The 21331-nt window shown below is 36.2% G+C and overlaps 2 protein-coding genes across 11 annotated transcripts in view; one reads left to right on the forward strand and one right to left on the reverse strand.

The window, feature by feature from the left end:
- Nucleotides 1-10387, reverse strand: part of LOC119529855 (regulation of nuclear pre-mRNA domain-containing protein 2-like) — a 32052-nt gene extending 21665 nt beyond the window's left edge. For 2 of the 3 annotated variants that reach the window (XM_037830665.1, XM_037830666.1), the window contains exon 1: nucleotides 9972-10387. In XM_037830665.1, coding sequence (XP_037686593.1) covers nucleotides 9972-10306 — 335 coding nt within the window. In that variant the 5' untranslated portion in view covers nucleotides 10307-10387. Of the gene's footprint in view, nucleotides 1-9348; nucleotides 9530-9971 lie in introns of those variants that run through there. The other variant, XM_037830664.1, reaches the window with a different exon arrangement.
- The window catches only part of C3H4orf33 (chromosome 3 C4orf33 homolog), a 245173-nt gene that overhangs the window by 23530 nt on the left and 200312 nt on the right, over nucleotides 1-21331 (forward strand). For 6 of the 8 annotated variants that reach the window (XM_037830659.1, XM_037830661.1, XM_037830660.1 and 3 more), the window contains exons 3-6: nucleotides 7418-7478; nucleotides 12183-12234; nucleotides 12353-12552; nucleotides 18595-18694. In XM_037830659.1, the coding sequence (XP_037686587.1) occupies nucleotides 7418-7478; nucleotides 12183-12234; nucleotides 12353-12552; nucleotides 18595-18694 (413 nt within the window). Of the gene's footprint in view, nucleotides 1-7417; nucleotides 7479-12182; nucleotides 12235-12352; nucleotides 12553-17207; nucleotides 17489-18594; nucleotides 18695-21331 lie in introns of all 8 variants that reach the window. The other 2 variants (XM_037830663.1, XM_037830662.1) reach the window with 2 other exon arrangements.

The raw sequence follows: 21331 nt of genomic DNA on the forward strand, positions 1-21331 counted from the left end.
TGGGCTGGCTGCTCTCAGATTCTCTGATGTCTGTTCTCCGTCTATCTATGGTTGGAGTTTGGATCAGCAGAATGAGTTTCCGATAAGGGCTGCCACTGCAGTTCTCCCTTCTCCTTCCCGGAGCTGACAGCCCGTCCTCCCACGGGACTGAGCCTGGCAGGGAGGGGCGCGGGTCCCCTGGCCGCAAAAACTGACAGATTTCACTGATCTCAGCAGTTCCACGTTTTCATGAGTGTTGTATGAAGTATGCCCAAAGTCAGATTGCTGTGTGGTGTCCAGTCCACGCAGTTCCTGGCTTTCTACCTACTTTCCTGGAGGAGTAACTAAAACATACAGCTCACCAGTCTGCCATCTTGCCCCGCCCCCCGGTAGTTCACTATTCATTGTGGTTTTTCTTTTTGTTTTTTCCCCTCTTTGATCACCAGAGACTTTGTTTGTTTTTTTCAGAACACCACCACCACAATAATAAATAACCACAGTGTTTGTTGATAACATTCATAATGAATGATTTACAAGGTCCATTGACAACAACAATAAAAGAACAAATAAACAAACTCATTCATTCCCTCATTCATTCATTCTGTCATTCATGATATGACCAATAAACCAAAGGGGGCTCTGGAGAATGGAATGCAGACATCACGCGGGGTGGAGGGAGACTACCTGTGCATCCCGACAGATGACGTGTAATGCAACAAGACAGATCTCAGGCTGTGCTGTACAGTCCTCCACAGACATGAGCACGGGGCATGGGGCCACAAGGCCGAAGAAGAAATTGTTTCATTGTGCAGGCTCCCCCTCCTGCCAGAGGGTTTCTGATGGGTTTGCTCACGTCTCGCTATCAGTCCTTCCTTCCTTCCCTACGGATGTACCTCAGCGACCTGAGCAGGAGAGAGGGTCTCTTGGGAACCTTCTCCCATCATCATCCACACTTGAATCCATCAAACTTTCTGTCTACCAAGCGGGGACTTGAAGAATGTCTTGGGGGTACTGCTGCACAGCAGGAGACAGACTCCCTCTCCTCATTAGTAGTTTTGATTTGCAGTTCCCTGATGGGTAATGATGTTAGGCATCTTTTCATGTGCTTTCTGGACATTGGTGTGTCTGTTTTGGAGAGATGTCTGTTCAAGTCTTTTGCCCATTTTTAAATTGGGTTATTTGTCTTTTTGTTGTTCTAGTGAAGGATTCTTTATATACTTTTGTTACTGAACCTTTATTGGCTATATGGTTTCCACATGTTTTCTCCCATTGTGTAGGTTGTCATTTTACTTTCATGATAAAGTTCTTTGAGGCATAAAAAGGTTTAATTTTGATGAGGGCCACATTTATCTATTTTTTCTTTTGTTGCTAGTGCTTTGGGTGTAGAGTCTAAGAAACCACTGCCCAACACAAGGTCCTAAAGATGCTTCCCTACATTTTCTTCCAGGAGTTTGATAGGTCTGTCTCCTATGTTTAGGTCTTTGATCCATTTTGATTTGGTTTTTGTATATGGAGTGAGGTAGGGGTGCTCCTCCTTATTTTTACAAATGGAGATCCAGTTTTCCCAGCACCGTTTATTGAAGAGACTGTTGTTTCCCAATTGAGTGTTCTTAGCCATTTTGTCAAAAATCAGTTGGACGTAAATGCGAGGGTTGATTTTTGAGCTCTCAGTTCTATTCTTGTGGACTAAATGTCTGTCCTTGTGCCAGTCCCATGCTGTTTTGATTACTGTGGCTTGGCAATAAATTTCAAAATTGGGAAGTGTGAGTCCTCCAACTTCATTCTTTTTTTTCAAGATGATTGTAGCCATTTGGGGCCCCTTAACCTTCCATATAAATTTGATGTTTGGCTATTCCAAAAAATTCTGCAAAGAAAGCTGTTGGAATTTTTACATTATACATTGCCTAGGGTAGTATTGACATCTTGAATATTTAGTCTTCCCATCCATGAACATGAAATATCCTTCCATCTGTTTGGTCTGTTTGCTTTCTTTTAGCAATGTTTTGTAGTTTTCTGTATACAAGTCTTTTACAATTGTGAGTAGAATTTTTTTCTTGATTTCTTGTTTCAGTTGTTCACTGCTTTTGTATACAGGTAGTACTGATTTTGGGTGTTGATCATGTACCCCCCCCCCCACACACACACACACACTTCTCTGAATTCATTTATTAGCTCTAGGAGCTTTCTTGTGGATTTTTCAGGATTTTCTGAATATTGGATCATATCATCTGCAAATAGAGGAAGTTTTACTTCTTCCTTTCCAACTTAGGTGCCTTTTATTTCTTTTTATTTGCTAATTGCTCTGGCAAGAACTTCCAGTAGACTGTTAAATAGCAGTGGTGACAGTGGGCATCCTTGTCTTGTTCCTTATCTTAGAGAGGAAGCTTTCCGTCTTTCACCATTAAGTAAGATGTTAGCTGTGGGTTTTTCATATATGCCCTTTATCATGTTGAGGAAGTTTCCTTCTATTCCTAGTGTTCTAAGTGTTTTTATCATGGAAGGGTGCTGGATTTTTTCACATGCCTTTTCTGCATCAGCTGAGATGATCATGTTTTTTCCTTCATTTTGTAAATGTGGTATATTATTTTTATTGATTTTCTTATGTTGAACGAACCTTGTATATAGGAATAAATTCCATGTGATCAATTATACAATTATACAGTTCCCAATTGTATAATTCTTTTAATATGCTGCATGATTCAGTTTGTTAGTATTTTGTTGAGGATTTTTTCATGTATATTCATATGAGATTAATCTGCATTTTTATTTTCTCGTAGTATCTTTTCTGGCTTTGGTATAAGGGTGATGTTGGCCTTGTAGAATGAATTAGGGAGTGTTCCTTCCTCTTCAATTATTTGGAAGAGTTTGAACAGGATTGGAGTTCTGTCTTCTTGCAATGTTTGGTAGAATTCCCCTGTGAAGTCATCTGGTCCTGGGTTTTTCTTTGTTGGTAGGTTTTGAATTACTGATTCAGTCTCTTTACTAGTAATTTGCTTTTGTTTCTTCTTGAGTCAGTGTAGGTATTTTGTGTGTTCCCAAGAATTTGTCCATTTCATTTTGTTTATCTAATGGATTGGCATACAGTTGTTCATAGTTTCCTCTTATAGTCCTTTTTATTTCAGCAGTGTTAGTAGTAATATCCCCCTTGTCATTTCTAATTTTCCTTATTTGTATTCTCCCTCTTTTTTTTCTTCATCAGTCTAGCTAAATGTTTGTCAATTTTATTCGTCTTTTCAAAGAACCAACTTTTGGTTTTCTTGATTCTCTCTTTTGTTTTTTGTTTTCTCTTTCATTTATCTCAGCTCTAATCTTTGTTATTTCCTTCCTTCTGTTCACTTTGGGTTTAGTTTGCTCTTCTTTTTTTAGTTTCTCCACTCTTGAGATTGGGTATCAGATTTGAAGTCTTTTTCTATTTTAATGTAAGCATTTAGTGCTATAAATTACCCTCTCACCACTTCTTTTGCTGCATCCCATAAGTTTTGGTATGTTGTATTTTCGCTTTTATTCACCTCAAGGTATTTCCTAATTTTCCTTCTGATTTCCTCTTTGACCATTTGGTTGTTTAAGAGTGTGTTTTTAAATTTCCACTTATTTGTGAATTTTCCATTTCTCTGTTACTGATTTCTAGCTTCATTCCAATGTAGTCAGAGAATATACATTTTATGATTTCAGTATTTTTGAATTTGTTGAGTCTTGATTTGGGACTAAACATATTGTGTATCCTAGAGAATTATTCATGTGTATCTGAGAAGAATGTGTATTCTCTTTTTGTTTGGTGAAGTGTTCTATATATTTCTATTAGGTCTGGTTGGTTTATAGTGTCATTCAAGTCTTGCAGTTCCTTACTGATCTTCTGACGAGATGTTCTATCCATTATTGAGAGTAGTTTGTTAAAGTCTCCTACTATTAATGTAGAACTATCAGTCTCTCCCTTCAAGTCTGTTAGAGTTTGCTTCATATATTTTGGGGCTCTGCTCTTGAGTGCATATATATTTATAATTTTTACATCTTCCTGTTCAATTGTCTCCTTTATCGGTATGTAATGACCATCGTCATCCCTTATAACTATTTTTCAATTAAAATCTGTTTTATCCAATATTAGTATAGGCACCCTAGCTCTCTTTTGGTTATTACTTGCACAGTATATTTTTTCCATCCTTGCATCCTCAACCTACTTGTATCTTTGAATAGAAGGTGAATCTCTTGCAGACAGCATATAGTTGGATCATGCATTTTTGTCTATTCTGCCATTGTCTGCCTTTTGAGCAGTTTAATCCATTTATATTTAAAGTCATTACTGATAATTCAGGACTTTCTTCTATCATTTTGCTATTTAGCCTTTGTAAGTCTTATACCTTTTTTGTCCCTCACTTCCATTAATGCCTACTTGTTTATTTGTTTTTTTGTGTTTTACCATATTGAATGTCTTCTCATTTCTATTTCTGCCACATGGAAAGAGCACTTTACTATTCTTTACCGTAATTTATCAACTCTTCCTCCTGCTGTTTCCTGGATTCTGTACAGTGTTCTTCTGGCCTCTGGAGTTTCAAAATAGTTGTTTCAGACAATTCCTGTGTGTTTAATAGTTGTTTTGGTGGAAAGACTGAATCCTGGAACTTCCTATTCCACCATCTTCCCAGAAGTCCCTACCTTGGCTTTTATAACTTACCAGGAAAATGAAGCTTATCATTTGAATTTTATTGTTATATATTATTGTTACTAAAATTAACCATTAAAGTTATTTTATTTGTGCCATTTTATGGTAAGTGAAGCAGTTTAATTCATGATTTGCCTCCTTTGGACATTTAAATCCCAGTGTTTTCTGTGGATATCAAATGGAATTTCACTGGAGCAGATACTAAATTATTAACAAAAATAATTTATTTTATGTATCTGAATATAATAATTACTCGTTTATATAAACCAAATGGGCATTAACTGCCTTTATTTTGCAAGTATCTCCTTTTCTTCTTCCCTCCTTCCCTTCCTTCCTTCCTTTCTTCCTAATTTTTCAAGCCAATTTCACACTTGAGTTAAATATTTACATTAAATTGTAATCCACATTATCCGTTGTGTAATGATTGTGCTCTCTCCCACCCAAACTGAAGAGTATCTGCTTTTAGCTGTCATTTTTCTGCCTGTGTTTCTGTTTAGCCTTTTCCCAAAAAGACATGGGCTTGGGTAAGAGGCTTTTAGTCTAGCTAGCTTGCTAGAATCCTCTTCTTTCTTTGGGTACTTTCTGGGGCAATTTTTGTTTTGACTACCACATACATCTGCTGACCCCCACATGTACATCTCCATTCCTTACCTCTTAGCTGGTATATACCAACTATATTTACACCAATGTGACTTATCTTCTTTGAAGTACTACAAGTGCCAGGCTCAACAAGTCTTAAACTCATCTTATACACTTCTCTCTTAAAGCTGCTTCTTTCCCTAATGGTCTAGTCCCAATCAGTGACTGTAACAATACATCACATCACCAAATCTAGAAATGTGAGATCTTTCTAAGATATCCTCTCCCTCACTCTCCATATTTGAATTTACTTACTAAGTCCTAAGAATTTTGCCTCCTAAGTATTTGTCAATTCGGACCCTCCTCTTCACCCCTGCCATCCCTATTGTACGTTAGGCCTTCATCCTCTTTAACCTGGGTTAGCGCAGAGACTCCTAACTAGTCTTTTTGTCTTTAAGTCCATCCTTCACTTAAAAGCCAGAGTGATCTATCTAAATTGAAAATTTGAACTTGTCATTCAGCTACTTAAAAGCCTTTCAGGCTCACTGTCTTCTCAGGATAAATTTTAATCCTTCTTTATATCATCTTTATACAAGATTTTCCTGGACCTAACCTCTTACTCTCTCTCCAGCATCACCAGTTCTTCCTGTGTTGAAAGAACTGCCTGTAGTTCTTTAAACATGACACAATATTTCCTAATAGTGTACCTTTGATTATACTTCTCCCTCTTTCTGCAGTGCCCTTTCCATCATTCTTCTTCACCCAGCTCCAAATCACCTTCAAGATGGAGTGTAGATACAACTGACTCCAGGAAACCTTCCCTAAATTACCTTTTGGAGGTAGATGTCTGTTTTCCTTTGTCCTATAACACACCGTATAACCCTCCGTCTTTTTATTAAAATTATCCATTTTAATATGCTGATTGGATTGTAAGCCAAAGTACTCCCAACAACTGATACAGTGCTTAATATAGAAAAACTGCAAAAATGTTTATAAGGTGACAATGAAAAATAGAGATCAGAAGACACTCCCATTTGTTTAGGTAAAAGATTTAGAAAGCAACAGTAAGACTCTCAGTTATTGGAGGAATTATGTCTATATCTTAACTATTTTATTATTATAAAAATAGCACATAGAATATTGGAAACAACCTAAATGTCTGTCAATAAGGGATTAGGTGAATAAATTATAGTAATATTCCATAGAATACTTTGCAGCCATTAACAAGATAAGGTGTTTATTTGTGGAAAGTTTGTGTGTGTGTGTGTGTGTGTGTGTGTGTGTGTGTGTGTGTGTGAAAATAAATGATAAGAAAGTATGGTTCCATATTTATTTTTTTTTAATCTATTCAGGTAAAATAGTTTGTAGAAGCATAGAAAAGTCCTTGCAGGTTTTAGGCCAAAGCAGGACGAAATGGACTGACTTTTTACTTAACATATTTTTATGTTGTTTCAATTTGTACAAGGAGCATGTATTACTTTATAGTTAAACCATGTTAAAAATAACACAAGCACAGAAATTCTGGAAACTGTGAAGAAGAAAAGAGATCTAGCCTATCTGCTTTCCGCCATCAGAGATAGCCAGTTTTCATATGCCTTTCACAGCTATCTAAACACAGGTGCACGTGTACATTCTCATTTCATGTACATTTGATTACTATTCTGCAGCCTACTCATCAAATATCATGGATCTCTTCCCATGTCACTAAATATTTATTTCTTTAATTTTAATGACTGAATTGCCGTGGATGCTCCATAATTTATTTATCAGTTCTCTTACTGATAATCATTTATATCATTTCCAGTTTTTGTGCAGTACTTTGGTGAACAGCATTGTACTTAACTTCTTTTCCTTGCTGTCTGATTATTTCCTCAGGATAAATTCCTAGAAGAAGATAACTGGCTTAGAGTCTATGTATGTGACAATGTTGATTTCTTTACAGTCTCACCAGCACTAGGCTTTATTAATCTTTTTAATATATGGCATTCTGATAAGGGAGAAATTTGATGGTGATTTATTTCTTGTGTATTTCTGTTTCTGGGCAAAATCTGTTTATTTTCTTTGCCCATTTTCCTACTGGGGATAGAACTGAAAATTAAAAATGATTAGTTAATTCATTTTGTATTCTAAAGGAATAAACAAATTACTTATTGTTGAAGCAAAATTAAATTTCTTAATATGTCATATCTCTCTTTTCAAAAGTTGTAGAAGCATTTTTTTTGAATGACATAACTGAGCAGTATTTAGAAGTTGAACTTTGCCCGTGAGTATAAAATATTTTTCCTTAATCATTGCGATATAATTTGAACATATTTTTTTCTGGTTATATATTAATCATATAATCATAGTAAAAGCTCACTAATACCAGCTAAGTAGAAGGGATGCTAATCTAAATTAATCTGAATTATGTACTTTTATATAATCCCTTATTTTCAAGTACACTGCACATATTTAAAGCATATATAATCTAAATGTTTGAAAATATTGTTGTGTTGATGTTAGTTTCAATTCACTAAGCGAGTTGGTTTTCTAACAAGTTTGAAGAAAGTTTTTTGCCAAAATAAAAATCATTATAAAACAAATATTCATCCCTCATTATTTACTCCCTACTCTATGTTTGCAATATTATATATTAGCTGTTCAGAAATAAAGTGACACATGTAGGTATAGGTAATTGAAATTGTTTATGAAAATGTTTCTTTTAGGGCATTTTTAAAAGACTATTAAACTTTCACTCTACGTATCACGTAATTATGTATTCCTTCCTTTATTCATCATTTATGGAGTGTATACTGTGTCATTTTGCATTCAGTGCCAGGTGTAAATCTAGGTTACACATAACTATTTATAGACTTGTTAAAAATATTAACCTTGGGCTTTCTTTAATTTTATTTTATTTTATTTTATTTTTTTTTTTTTTATAAAGGGGTTTTATTTGGTTACACAGTTACAGTCTTAAGGCCATAAAGTGTCCAAGGAAACACATCAACAATCGGGTACCTTCACTGGAGGATGGCCAATGGCTTCTGGAAAACCTCTGTTAGCTAGAAAGGCACGTAGCTGGCAGCTGCTTCAGAGTTTTGGTTTCAAAATGGCTTTCTCCCAGGACGTTCCTCTCCAGGCTGCAGCTCCTCAAAAATGTCATTCTTAGTTGCTCTTGGAGCATTTGTCCTCTCAGCTTCTCCGGAGCAAAAGTCTGGTTTCAAAGGCCATCTCCAAAGTATCTCTGTAAGCTCCAGCTCTTCTCTCAGCTCCTGCGCATTCTTGGCTGTAGGAAGTTCACTCCTTCTGTCTGAGCTTATATAGTGCTCCAGTAAACTAATCAAGGCCCATGCTGAATGGGGCAGGGCCATACCTCCATAGAAATCATCCAATCAGAGTTATCACCTACAGTTGGGTGGGTTGCATCTCCATGGAAACACTCAAAGAATTACAACTAATCAACACTAATACGTCTGCCCACACAAGACTGCATCAAAGATAATGGTGTTTTGGGGGACATAATACATTCAAACTGGCACAGGGACCCTGCAAATACATTTTTATTCTCTGCCCAAATTGCTTTCAGATGCACTGGGATTTCACACTAGTTATGCTATTTTTAAGAGGAATTTTGAGAATGTACTTATAATAATAGCTTATTTTATCAGTAAGCTTGCACAAATTTACAGAGGACATACTTAAGCAAAATAAAATTGCATTTATTTGATTCAAAAAGTCATCAGGAATAAGACTAGACTAGATAATAATACTAGATTTTGCCACTGCAATTTCGTAGCTATAGTTGCTTTTTATTCCTTCTATTGGAGGTTAAAAAAAATCTTTTTTTCATAATATCCTAAAATTATGGACAACCTTAAAAGTACACTGATTACCAATTCTGCAAAATATACTACAATTGTTTAATTTGTCCCAAGCCCAAATCCAGGGCGTTTTGTCCTCTCTTAGCTGCAGCTCCTCTTCAAAATGTCACTCTCAGTTGCTTTGAGTTCCCTCTGTTTGTCAGCTTTTTATATGGCTTCAGTGATTTAATTCAGACCCACCATGAATGGGTGGGGAAACACCTCCATGGAAATTATGCAATCAGGTCTTGCCCACAGTTGATTGAGTCACATCTCTATGGAAACACTCAATCAATAGGTTCCAACCTAATCAACACTAATACGTCTGTCCCCACAAGACTGCAATAAAGATAATGGTATTTTGGGGGACATATTAACATCCAAACTGGCAAAGAACCTTTCTTTCTCTGACCACTTCATAACACTCGTATTCCATGAAATACATCTTGGGAAATGCTGGATACAAAATTTGCTAAGAAGCACAAAAATGGAGTAAATCAATATGGAGTTGGGCATAAGTTATTTCGATTTCTCTTTAATTACACAGGTTTCATGGAAGGGTAAGATTTCAGAAGGTACTTAAAGAAGAAAGGAAATGTGTTTACAAACAAAACAAACAGAAGCAATGGTTGAAAGAAGCAAAGACAGAATATGATCAAGAGATACATATAGTCAAGACAGAATAAAAGAGGAAGAGAATAAATAACAGAAAAGCTTTTGAAAAAGGAAATAAAGAGTTTTTAAAAGGAAAATGTGTATATTAATAGGAAAGTTAAAACAAGGAACCATGTGGGAAAAACATCTTTGGATCTTCAAGCAGGTGCAACTATTACAGTTCTTATTGAAGGGTAAAAGAAAATGAAAATCTGAAGTTTCTAAGCTTAGATCCCAAAGAGCAATAAAAATTTACTTACTTCACTAGAGCAGCTGCTTCAGGAAGTACATCAGCAAATGATTCACGGAATATGATTGCATTTTTTCTTTTACAGTTCTGTATGACATCATTGGCAAGGTAAAAGAGATTCAAACGGTGGGGATAGGCAGATCTCCGGAGCCACTTCATCCAATGGTAGACGATAGTACTGTGGTGTTTCTTGTTCTCTATACACCAAGACGACAAGCCTTGAATGGATTCCATGGTGTTAGTTACCGACTGGAATTTTCGATCCAGCGAGGACTCCAGAGCCCCTGCCGAAGAGGCCGACGAGGAGGAGGCCTTACTGCTGCCTCCGCCGCCGCCGGCCGCCATCTTCCCGGTTTACACAAGCGCTGCTGCTCCTCTGGCGGCGGCGGTGGCGACGGCGGCGGCGGCGGCAGCGGGCAAAACAATCACTGCCTCTTTAATTTTAAACATTCTGTTGGGAACCCATTTTACCTGCTTGACAATCATTTCTTTCCTGTAGATGTGAAAAGTAAACTTAACACCTACCTTTCATCTAAATTATAGCAAATTTTAAACTAGTAAAATGTCTAATAATTAAATATTTCTTTACATTTTCATAATCAATGTTAAATTCCCTTTAAATGCCTCTTAGTATCTAATATTCAGTAACCTTTGTTCCTTAATAGACTGGGCAGAGAGTCCCCAACAATTGATTTAAATGAGATTTTAGGATATTGTTTTATCTTCTCTTAGTTTGATTTTTTGCCACCTGTAATGTGGAAAATCTAGCTGCTCACAATTATTTTTTTAAGAAGACTAGTCATATATCTTTGTGTGTCACCTTTCAGCTACTGTGATAAAATCTGAAAAATATGATTAGTTCTTATAAACTGTCTTGTGAGGTAAGAACATTTCAGTTTTTGTGCAGTGATTTTCGCCATACAGGTGAGAAAAATAAGGCAAACAGATTTATAACTTGTCTAAAAGACAGTAAAGAACTTGTGTCTGCTAGAATTTTAAAGTTTGATCCTTGGTTTAATTTTATTGGATAATAGATCTTTTTCAGTAAGTGAAGACTTAACACTGGATGAATAGAATCATATTTAGATTTTCTTTTTTTAAAGAAATGGCACAGTAATCATTGTATATAAAATTAATAAATATGAAAAGCTAAGAAACTCCACAGAGCAGTTTGGTATTACACGCACCATCAGGACAGGTGCATAATCAAGAATCATGGTTTTACTTCGGACTGTCAACTCCTGTCTGTAACGTGTTAAGAGTTAGTTAACCTCTGGGAAAGCTACGTAAAGAATATCTTTTCAATTTATAAGAATTTTAACTCCTCCTAGGATATTCTTTAAACCTGCATAATAACAATAAAAATAAAGGACTTTTTTGCTCTTACTAAAAATGGAAAAGAATTTTTCTTCTGTTAGAGTAGTTTACTAAAGGAAATCCTTCCTGAAAAACTCACAAAACGCCATCTGTGTAAAAATGTTTAGATATAGTCTTTTTGGACACAATAAATTACTTCATGTAATTACTTTTCCGATATACTGATTCTTAATGATCTGGCCAATCCCAGTTATGCACAATTTTTAGAGTTTCCTTTTCAAGTATATATTGTGTTTCTCTTTGAAAATGTGACATCAGTATCTGAACTAACACTGAGTTAAGAAAGCAGGAAAATGCAAGAGACAGACAGGTTGAGGATACTTATGTGAGAAAATAGAGACAAATTAAAATCTTCAGCCTGTTGACTAATCTAGATAATCTATGTTTTATATTTTGTATTTTTCAAATGAGTTGCAAAAGTTACAGAAGTAACTTTTAGTCAAGTTGTTAGATTCAGACTTGGAAATTGGTGCCAGTTTCCCCTAGGACACTTCCATTTTTGAAACTGGTTTTGTTGTAAGCTGTAAAATATCCTCCTTCCCTTTTTCATACTTTGCAACATTTAATCAAATGAAGTATTTTGTATAATTTCTCATTTAACAATACAAAAAGCATGTTTAGCTTTATGCATTCGATTGCAGTGGTCACAAGTAGACTCATTCTCTGGAAAACGATATACCCAAAGGTATCACTGCTAAGTAATTGAGCACTCTTGTCTTCCCAATTAGGCAATAATCAAACTCCATCTTTTATTATTTGGAAATTTGTTCCAGACATAAAAGATGCTGAAGAAAATAACTGCTTCTTTCTTTCAAACACTCATGAGAAATTTTAATTTTGGCAGCCATGGACAGCATTTGGTGCTTTTACTCTCTGGAAGAAGAAATGTATGGAAAGTGAGTAAATAAAACTATGAGACAGAATCTTTCAGTGCACAAGTGTTTTGTATGTATATGTATATATTTAAAGTATGTCTGAATTTATCTTTCATGTTTTACATATTGTTTCTGGTAGCAAGAACTTCCTCTATCATTCAAAGTGTCCAGAGGAGAGAAAAAATGGGACGGCAAAGCATATCTTCCTTGGAGTTATTTTCCACCAAATGTGACAAAATTCAACTCATTTGCAATTCATGGATCAAAAGATAAAAGAAGTTATGAAGCTCTTTACCCTATACCTCAGCATGAACTGCAGCAAGGACAAAATCCTGATTTGTAAGTATAAAATGAATGAAGATATGTTCTGACTTTACGTGTTTTTTTGGAAATGAATTCTTAGTAGAGCAGTAGTTATATTTTTCTGTCAAAAAGGAGACATAAGTGTACAAGCACCTAGCATGGTCCTAGGATCCCTGATGGTCCTCAGTAAATACTTGCTGGATTGATTTTCTATTTGCGAGTATTTTGTTGAGGATTTTTGCGTCTATATTCATTAAAGAAATTGGTCTATAATTTTCTGTTTTTGTAGTATCTTTGTCTGGTTTTGGTATTAGGGTGATGTTGGCTTCATAGAAAGAGTTAGGTAGCTTTCCCTCTTCTTCAATTTTTTTGAAGAGTTTGAGCAGGATTGGTACTAATTCGTTCTTGAATGCTTGGTAGAATTCACATGTGAAACCATCTGGTCCTGGGCTTTTCCTTTTTGGGAGCTTTTTGATGACTGACTCAATCTCTTTACTTGTGAGTGGTTTGTTGAGGTCATCTATTTCTTCTTGAGTTAATGTTGGTTGTTTATGCTTTTCTAGGAAGTTGTCCATTTCATCTAAGTTGTCTAGTTTATTAGCATATAGTTGCTCATAGTATCTTCTGATTATCTCCTTAATTTCTGCAGGGTCGGTAGTTATATTTCCTTTCGCATTTCTGATTGCATTTATTTGCATCTGCTCTCTCTTTTTTTTTTGTTAGCCTAGCCAGTGGTCCATCGATTTTATTGATTTTCTCAAAGAACCAACTTCTGGTTTTGTTGATTCTCTCTATTGTTTTCCTGTTCTCAGTTGCATTTATTTCTGCTCTAATCTTTGTTATTTCTTCCCTTCTGCTTGCTTTGGGGTTAGTTTGCTGTTCTTTCTCTAATTCCTCCAGGTGAGCAGTTAACTCTTCAATTTTAATGTAGGCATTTAGGGCAATAAATTTCCCTCTCAGCACCACCTTTGCTGCATCCCATAAGTTTTGATAAGTTGTGTTTTCATTGTCATTTGCCTCGAGGTATTTACTAATTTCTCCTGTAATTTCTTCCTTTACCCACTGGTTTTCTAAGAGGGTGTTGTTTAGCCTCCATATGTTTGTGAATTTTATGACCTTCTGCCTTTTATTTATTTCCAACTTCATTCCATTGTGGTCTGAGAAAGTGTTTTGTATAATATCAATATTTTTAAATTTGTTGAGACTTGCTTTGTGACCCAACATGTGGTCTATCCTAGAGAATGTTCCATGAGCACTTGAGAAAAAAGTGTATCCTGCTGTTGTTGGATGTAGTGTTCTATAAATGTCTGTCAAGTCTAGTTCATTTATCATACAATTCAACATCTCTGTTTCTTTAGTGATCCTCTGTCTAGATGTTCTATCCATTGATGAGAGTGGTGTATTGAGGTCTCCAACTATTATTGTAGAGGTATCTGTTTCTCCTTTCAGTGATCGCAGTGTTTGCCTCACGAATTTTGGGGCATTCTGGCTTGGTGCATAAATACTTATGTTTGTTATGTTTTCTTGATGAATTGACCCTTTTATTAATATATAGTGTCCTTCTTTGTCTCTTTTAATTGTTTTGCTTTTGAAGTCTAACTTGTCTGATATTAATATACTCACTCCCGCTTTTTTCTGGTTGTTGTTTGCATGAAATATCTTTTTCCAACCTTTCACTTTCAGTCTATGTTTTTCCTTGTGTCTAATGTGAGTTTCTTGTAGACAGCATGTAGATGGGTCCTGTTTTTTAATCCATTCTGCCAGTCTGTGTCTTTTTATTGGGGAGTTTAATTCATTTACATTTAGTGTTATTACTGTAAGGGCAGTACTTTCTACTACCATTTTGTTTTTTGGAATTTATATGTCATATCTTATTTTTTTCCTCTCCTTTTACCTTTCCTGATAATCTTCATTTCTGCACTCTTCTCCAACTCTCTCTCTCCTGTCTTTTCCTATCAGCCTGTAGCACTCCCTGTAGTATTTCTTGTAGTGCCGGTCTCTTATTCACAAACTCTCTGTGTCTGTTTGTCTGAAAATGTTTTAATCTCTCCCTCATTTTTGAAGGAAAGTTTTGCTGGATATAGAATTCTTGGTTGGCAGTTTTTTTCTTAAATATATCATGCCACTGTCTTCTTGCTTCCATGGTTTCTGCAGAGAAATCTGTACATAGTCTTATAGACCTTCCCTTGTATGTGATGGATAGCTTTTCTCTTGCTGCTTTCAGAATCCTCTCTTTGTCTTTGACATTGGACAATCTGACCAGTAAGTGCCTTGGAGTAGGTCTGTTGGGATCTATTCTATTTGGGGTACGTTGTACTTCTTGAATCTCTAATTTTCTGTCTTTTATAAGAGTTGGGAAATTTTCAATGAGTATGTCTTCTATTACTCTTTCTGCCCCTTTTCCCCTCTCTTCTCCTTCTGGGATACCCATAACACGTATATTTGTGCATTTCGTGGTGTCCCTCAGCTCCCTAAGACCCTGCTCATATTTTTCCATTTTTTTCACCATCTGTTCTTTTGTGTGTATGAATTTGAATGACCTGTCTTCCAGTTCACTGATCCTTTCTTCTGCCTGTTCAAATCTACTGTTGTGTCCCTCCATTGTGTTTTTCATCTCCTCCATTGTGGCCTTCATTCCCATGAGTTCTGCCATTTGTTTTTTTAAGTTTATGAATTCTTCTTTATGGTCAGCCAGTGTCTTCTTTATATCCTTCAACTCTTTTGCTATATCTTCCTTCATTTCATCGAATTTATTTAGCATTAGTTGCCTCCACTCCTGTGTCTCAGCTGAGCTATTAGTTTGTTCCTTTGGCTGGTCCATGTTTTCGTGTTTCCTGGTATGGCTTGTTATCTTAAGTTGTCTAGGCATCAATTTTCTCGATTCATTTATTTTGGAGCTTGTTTTCTATCTTTTACCTAGTGGTTTTCTTGTTGGTTGGCTTTGTTCTCTGGCTTCTGTTATTCAGTTCAACTTATTCTAGACCTCTAACTTAGGTTCTATTTAGTTGATCAGAATTTTTCCCCTCTTGTTTTTTCTGTTTCTTGCTCTGCCTCTATGTAACCTTTTTGTGAGTGGGTCTCCTCAGATATGGTCGACGCTAGTCAGATTTTCCCAGTCTAGTGAGGCCCAGGTCTCATTGGGAGGGTATGGAGTTTTCCTGAGAATGAGACCCTTCTATGAGGCCTTTAGAATTGGTGCTTTTCCTCTCCTGTCCAGCAGGTAGTGCTTGCCAGCCCGCAGCTCCCCTACCAGTGTAAGGAGGTGTGGAGACTTTAGTTCTCCTGGTGACTCTGATCCTGTTGGGGGCGTGGCTGACTGAAGCAGGAGTCTGAATTCCAGCCCCTGGGGTCTGAGTTCCCAGAAGGAGGACTGCCAGTTGAGCTGGACCTCCCTCCACTCTCCCAATCCTCAGAACTCCAGTTGTCTCTCAGGGGCACTATTCCCTTCTCCCCTCTCCTCTTTGGGGCCTCTCCAGGTAGATTCCTTGGTCAGCCTGAGTTGCCAATTAAAGACGGGGGTGGAGAACTTCATTAGTGAATACGGAACTCAAAGACACTGTGGGTACTCTGTCTCCCCCGAAGCCCAGCCTAGTCCCTCAACCTGGGCTTTCCAATAGAAAATAACCACATATATTACTTTTAGATTAAAAAAAAAAAAAAGAGTCTCTTTTAAAAGTCTTTCCCCAGCCTGGAAGTTTTGTCAGTGTCAGAATAGAGCATTTAAAGATATGCTTTGGGCTATTGTCTGATAATTACTCTCCAACAGCTTCAGTTCCACCCCTGGTGGGGGCTATTGAAATGCAAAAAAGATAAGGGATCAGTGAGAAGCTAGAAGGGACAAAATGTAGGGGGAAAAAAATGGCTTTTTTGGAGTCTGGGAATGTGTGCCCACTTTTACGTGCCCCTACTTCTCGGAGCCCAGCCCTTCTTTAGCACTCCAGCTCCCAAAATTAATTAATTTGTTAATTAATTCTGCAGTTGAGGCTGGGTTGAGCCTCCCTTCTTGCCCTCAGCAGATTGCTGTTTTTTGGTAGGGAGCCGGCAGCAAGACAGTCTGTGAGGTCTGGGTGGGGAGGGGCGCCAGACCCCTGGTCTGGGGAACTTACAATGTTCGCTGTGATCTCAGCTTTTCCTCCAATTCCCAACTTGCGTCCAATGTGTGACTGGTTACAGGAGACCCTGAAAACACTGTTTCATATAGTTCTTGGGTAATTGCCAGCTGCTCTAGGGGAGAGACAAAATTCTGCTCCTCACCACTCCGCCATCTTGCCCCACCCTCCTTGCTAGATTGATTTTGAAGGGACATCATCTCACTCTCTACTGTCAGTAGAGTTTTCATATTTCCATAATAGTATGAGAAAAGTCTTACTTGATGAGTGTTGCAACAGCTGATATAGAAGGATGGTCACAGATTCATTTATGATCCTCTTCAGAGCTAAATGGCTGGAGCCATCAGTGTTTCCTGGTGTGAGCAAAGGGTTAATAAATTCTTTCTCCTGTTGCAGGAGAATCTGACCTTCAGTTTACTCTCTAGCTTTCTTCTAACATCATAAGGATAAAAATGTCAACTACTTTTATAGGCATCATTACTTATGATGACAATGACCCCTGGTTGGTAACTTGCATCTGGACCAAGATGCAACTATAAAAACCTGATGGGGAGAGTGTAATTTTGTTCTTCCTTTTAACAGACATGTTTCATGAAGGAACCTGGAAGCTATACCTGTAGAGTTATTACAAGAGATATTAGTTCCTATGGGGCATCAGGCATTTAAGTCAAGGTATCTCCTTTGCCTTCCCAATTTGAGTCTTGTCTCCTTGCACCTGAAGCTATCACCTAGCAAGAATATAGCACCTGGATGGCCACTGAATGATTCATGAACTACTGCAAGAATTACTCCCGTGGGGATGAAAGCCAGATGCTATCCTGTGACAAGCTGTGATTCTTTCCCTATATCTCTCTGAGTATAATGTGAGTCTGAATTTTTAGAAGAGCCTAAGAGAGACATCCTAGTGGGTATTGTAACATGGTAGACTGAAATTCCTGGATTTTACCCTTGGAAAGTGCTATACTGGCCTTCTTCTCCTTGTTAGCTCTTCTTCTGTCATTCTCTTACTTCACTCTATTTTGCCTTCATCTCTTCTAGCCTATACTAGTGTTGTGTCTGATACACTTTTGCCTTTTCTCTTTGCTTTTCTTCCCAGTTCAGACTCTTTCTGTCTAGCCATCTGTTCTCTCTTCACTGTTGTCATCATAACCACTTAATCAGGGATTGACAGCTGTGACTCTAAAACTGGTTCATCCTGGTCACGTGGGCAGAACAGGACAGGATTCTAGACACAGCTGACTCATGGCACCAATAACAAGATAGCTTGTCTCTGTGTCTGTTCACCAGTTAATGCCTGCCTGTATTCAAATTCTCTATCCATGCCTTACCCTGGGTGAACTATGGTTATGCATTGGCCAGGACCAAGCCAGGCAGATAGGTCTCCTCCAGAGCTGAGTCCCAATGTAGTGTGTTAGGTAAGCCTTTCTTTCATCATTTAGCCAAAAGGGAGAGTTTTTGTAATAGTTAAATGGCCTTCCTTAAAAGAAAAGAACTAGGATTAACATTCTTTTATATTATCTCCCTTGCTTTGACAAAGGAGGGAAACATGAATTCTATCCTGATCTGTGGAGATGAAACTTTTTAAAAAGATTGCTTATATGACTGTTATACATTATATTAAGCATAAAAACATCCACAGAATATAAAAACATCTGCAAGAATATATGATTTGTTTAAAGTTAGATGGAATGAGGCAGGTTTTGAGCATTGATTTTTTATTTCTCCCTTCAGCTGTGAGGGATCTATTTGCAGAATTGAAAGGCGAGTGCTTGGAGATGTGGGTGAATGTTTTCAGAGCTGAAAATTGTAAGAAAATTGTGCATATAAGAATACATCTTACTTATTTGGTATTTCTTAAAATAGCATGTTGTCTTACCACATATGTGACAAAATAAATAGACCTTTAGGACAACTGCTTCACAAATGCATAATTCATTTCAATTCCCACCTTCTTTTTCTTTGCTTTTAGCCATCGTCTGGAATACTTCAGGCCTTTCAGTTTTAACACATTTCTTGGAGAAGAATGGAAGCAGCCAGAATCAGACCTGTGGCTAATAGAGAAACCTGATGTATGGGAGTATAGTAGATAACCATATCATTTCTTCTCTATGCCTTTTAAACTAAACTGAGAATAAGTATCAATCTCTTTCAAAATACCATGAACACATTCAACAACAAATATTTTCATAGATGTCACTGAAAATATAGTGTCTCTATGGCAAATTGTGTATGAATTAACAAGAAAATAAAAAGTGTATAGGAGATTTTATCTTTAAAGTTGAAATGTTTCTCAGAATCACTTAGCCCCAGGAGCCATCCTATCTATGGGTTCTACCTTCTGCCTTACATCACAATCATCCCAAATATCTCTATCTCTGTTAACCAAAGTCATTATTTTTCTATACTTCCCTAAAACCAGTTACCTGAGACTGTAACCTCCTTATTTACATTATTTTAACTCCATGCAGTATACAATAGGTATTTACTAGGAATCTTCTGTCCATTCTTGAAATGAGCAGAAAACAGTTACCTCTTTCAGTTCAACAGGAGATCTACAGCTGTTAAGACTTCATTAAGATACATGAGTTATTTATCCACCTGTTTTTCCTGTCTTGTGGCTATTTTAACTCTGTAGAAGGAAATGAAACGAACAGTCTTGAATTTAGGCAATGAACTTTGCTTTCATTTACGAATAAATGAAAAATTTTTAATGCTGTTAAAAAATGTCAAAATTATCTCCGTTTTATTTTGTAAACATCAAACACTCCTGACCTAGAATTTTTAAATTTTTTGTTATAAGACAATATTTCAGAGCTTGAAGCAATCTTGTAGATCATCTATGAACTTCTCTACCAATTTAGTCCTTCTCCAGCCTCCTTAACTCAGAAATTGGCAGTCTTGTCTTTTTACTTATAGTGGTGATACCTAGTTTCCTATCCAACTTCTCCTCTTCTTTACTAACAGAACTTGATTTTTTTTTAGGGGCTTTGCATAAAAATACATTTCCCTAAATTCCTTTAAAAATATAAATTGTCCTATCATAAAGTTAAAGTTAAACACACATCTACTTTATGATTCAGCAGTTGCATTTTTAGATATACACATAAGAGAAATGAGTGTTCATAGCAGCTTTATAATAGCATAAAACTGTAAATAGTCCAACTTCCATCCACAGGAGAATGGACAAACTGCAGTGTAGTCAGACAATGGAATATTATTCAAATAAAAAAAGAACAGGCTACTGATACATGTAACGGCATAGATGCACCGCAAAAACAATATGTTAAGTCAAAGAAGCCAGACACAATACACTGTATGATTATTTTTATGTGAAAATCAATTATAGGCAAAGCTGGACAATGATAATAGATATCAGGACAACAGTTACTCTGGGTAGGATAGGGGATTCAAATTACTTGGAAAAGGAACATGAGAGATTTTTCTGGGGTGATGGAAATGTTCTGTACCTTCACCTGGATGGTGATTATTCAGTTCCATACATTTGTGAACATTCCTGAAGCTGTATGTTTATGATTTGTGATTTTACTGGGTGTTAATTAAACCTTAATAAAATACTGTTATATGACTATGATTTTAAATTAAATGAAGGAGCTATCTTGAAATTCGTATCGGTGTTCCATTGAACATTACATACACAACAACTCATTTCTACACTCACTAGTGCTAGTTAAATATTTCTTATCAACTAACTTTTTTATTAAATATATTATCTATCTAAAATGAAAGCTGGTCTAAGACTTTTACAAAGGGCACTAAAGCGTCTTAATAACTATCTACCTTGGTGGCAGTGTTAGACATTTTAGATAAACTTAGAAATTATTTTTAAAATTGTTAATAGCAACTAATAATTTGATATGATAATCTGGCAGTTTGGGATAGGAAAGACATTTAAAATAATATAGGATTGTTTATTTATAAATAACATGAAATAATTTTATAAATGTATATAAAACTGTCAAAAAATCAGATATATTTTAGGTTGTCCTGATTTTAGAAGTGATCCGATCACACTGCATCAAGGGTTCAGATATAAATAATAACTATTTATAATGTGGGAGAAAATAAAAACTCAAATATTTTTAGATACAATGACACCATATAAAATTTTGAATATGAATGTTGTGGTTCCTGAGTTTTCTAAAACCTAGTATGTGTCTCTTTTTATCTATGTTTTTAGACATTCGTTAAACATCTCTTAACTTTCTTCTAGACAAGAAGTGTTTTTCCTTCTAATACCATATTTTTGAAAGCAAAAATACATTATTTAAAATTTTTCTTTTGACAAGGACATGCAGTTCAACCATAGAATTCTGGAAAATTTATCCATTAGTAAGATACAAATAATGTATCCTATAGAAACTTCATATTTAAGAGTAGGCGTTTTAATAGATATTTCAAATTTGTTTTTCAACTTCAGGGCCAGGGAAGAGTAACCTTTTTTTTTGTTTAAAATATGTATATGCATTTCCTTGCTGTGTTTTGAATTTTTCACTCCAGTATCAAGCAGATTCTCTCTTCTCACCACCTAAATAGATTACACATCACATGTGTTTATTCAGGTGCTTCATCACACATTTTTCCAATTCCAAAAAAGTGTAAGTCACAGTCCAGAGTGAAATGTATATATATATACATATTTATTTTTTAGCCCCCAAATACTTTTTTAAAAAATTATAAAAAGTATA

This window comes from Choloepus didactylus, chromosome 3 (genome assembly GCF_015220235.1).
Source record: "Choloepus didactylus isolate mChoDid1 chromosome 3, mChoDid1.pri, whole genome shotgun sequence".
Classification (NCBI taxonomy): domain Eukaryota; kingdom Metazoa; phylum Chordata; class Mammalia; order Pilosa; family Megalonychidae; genus Choloepus; species Choloepus didactylus.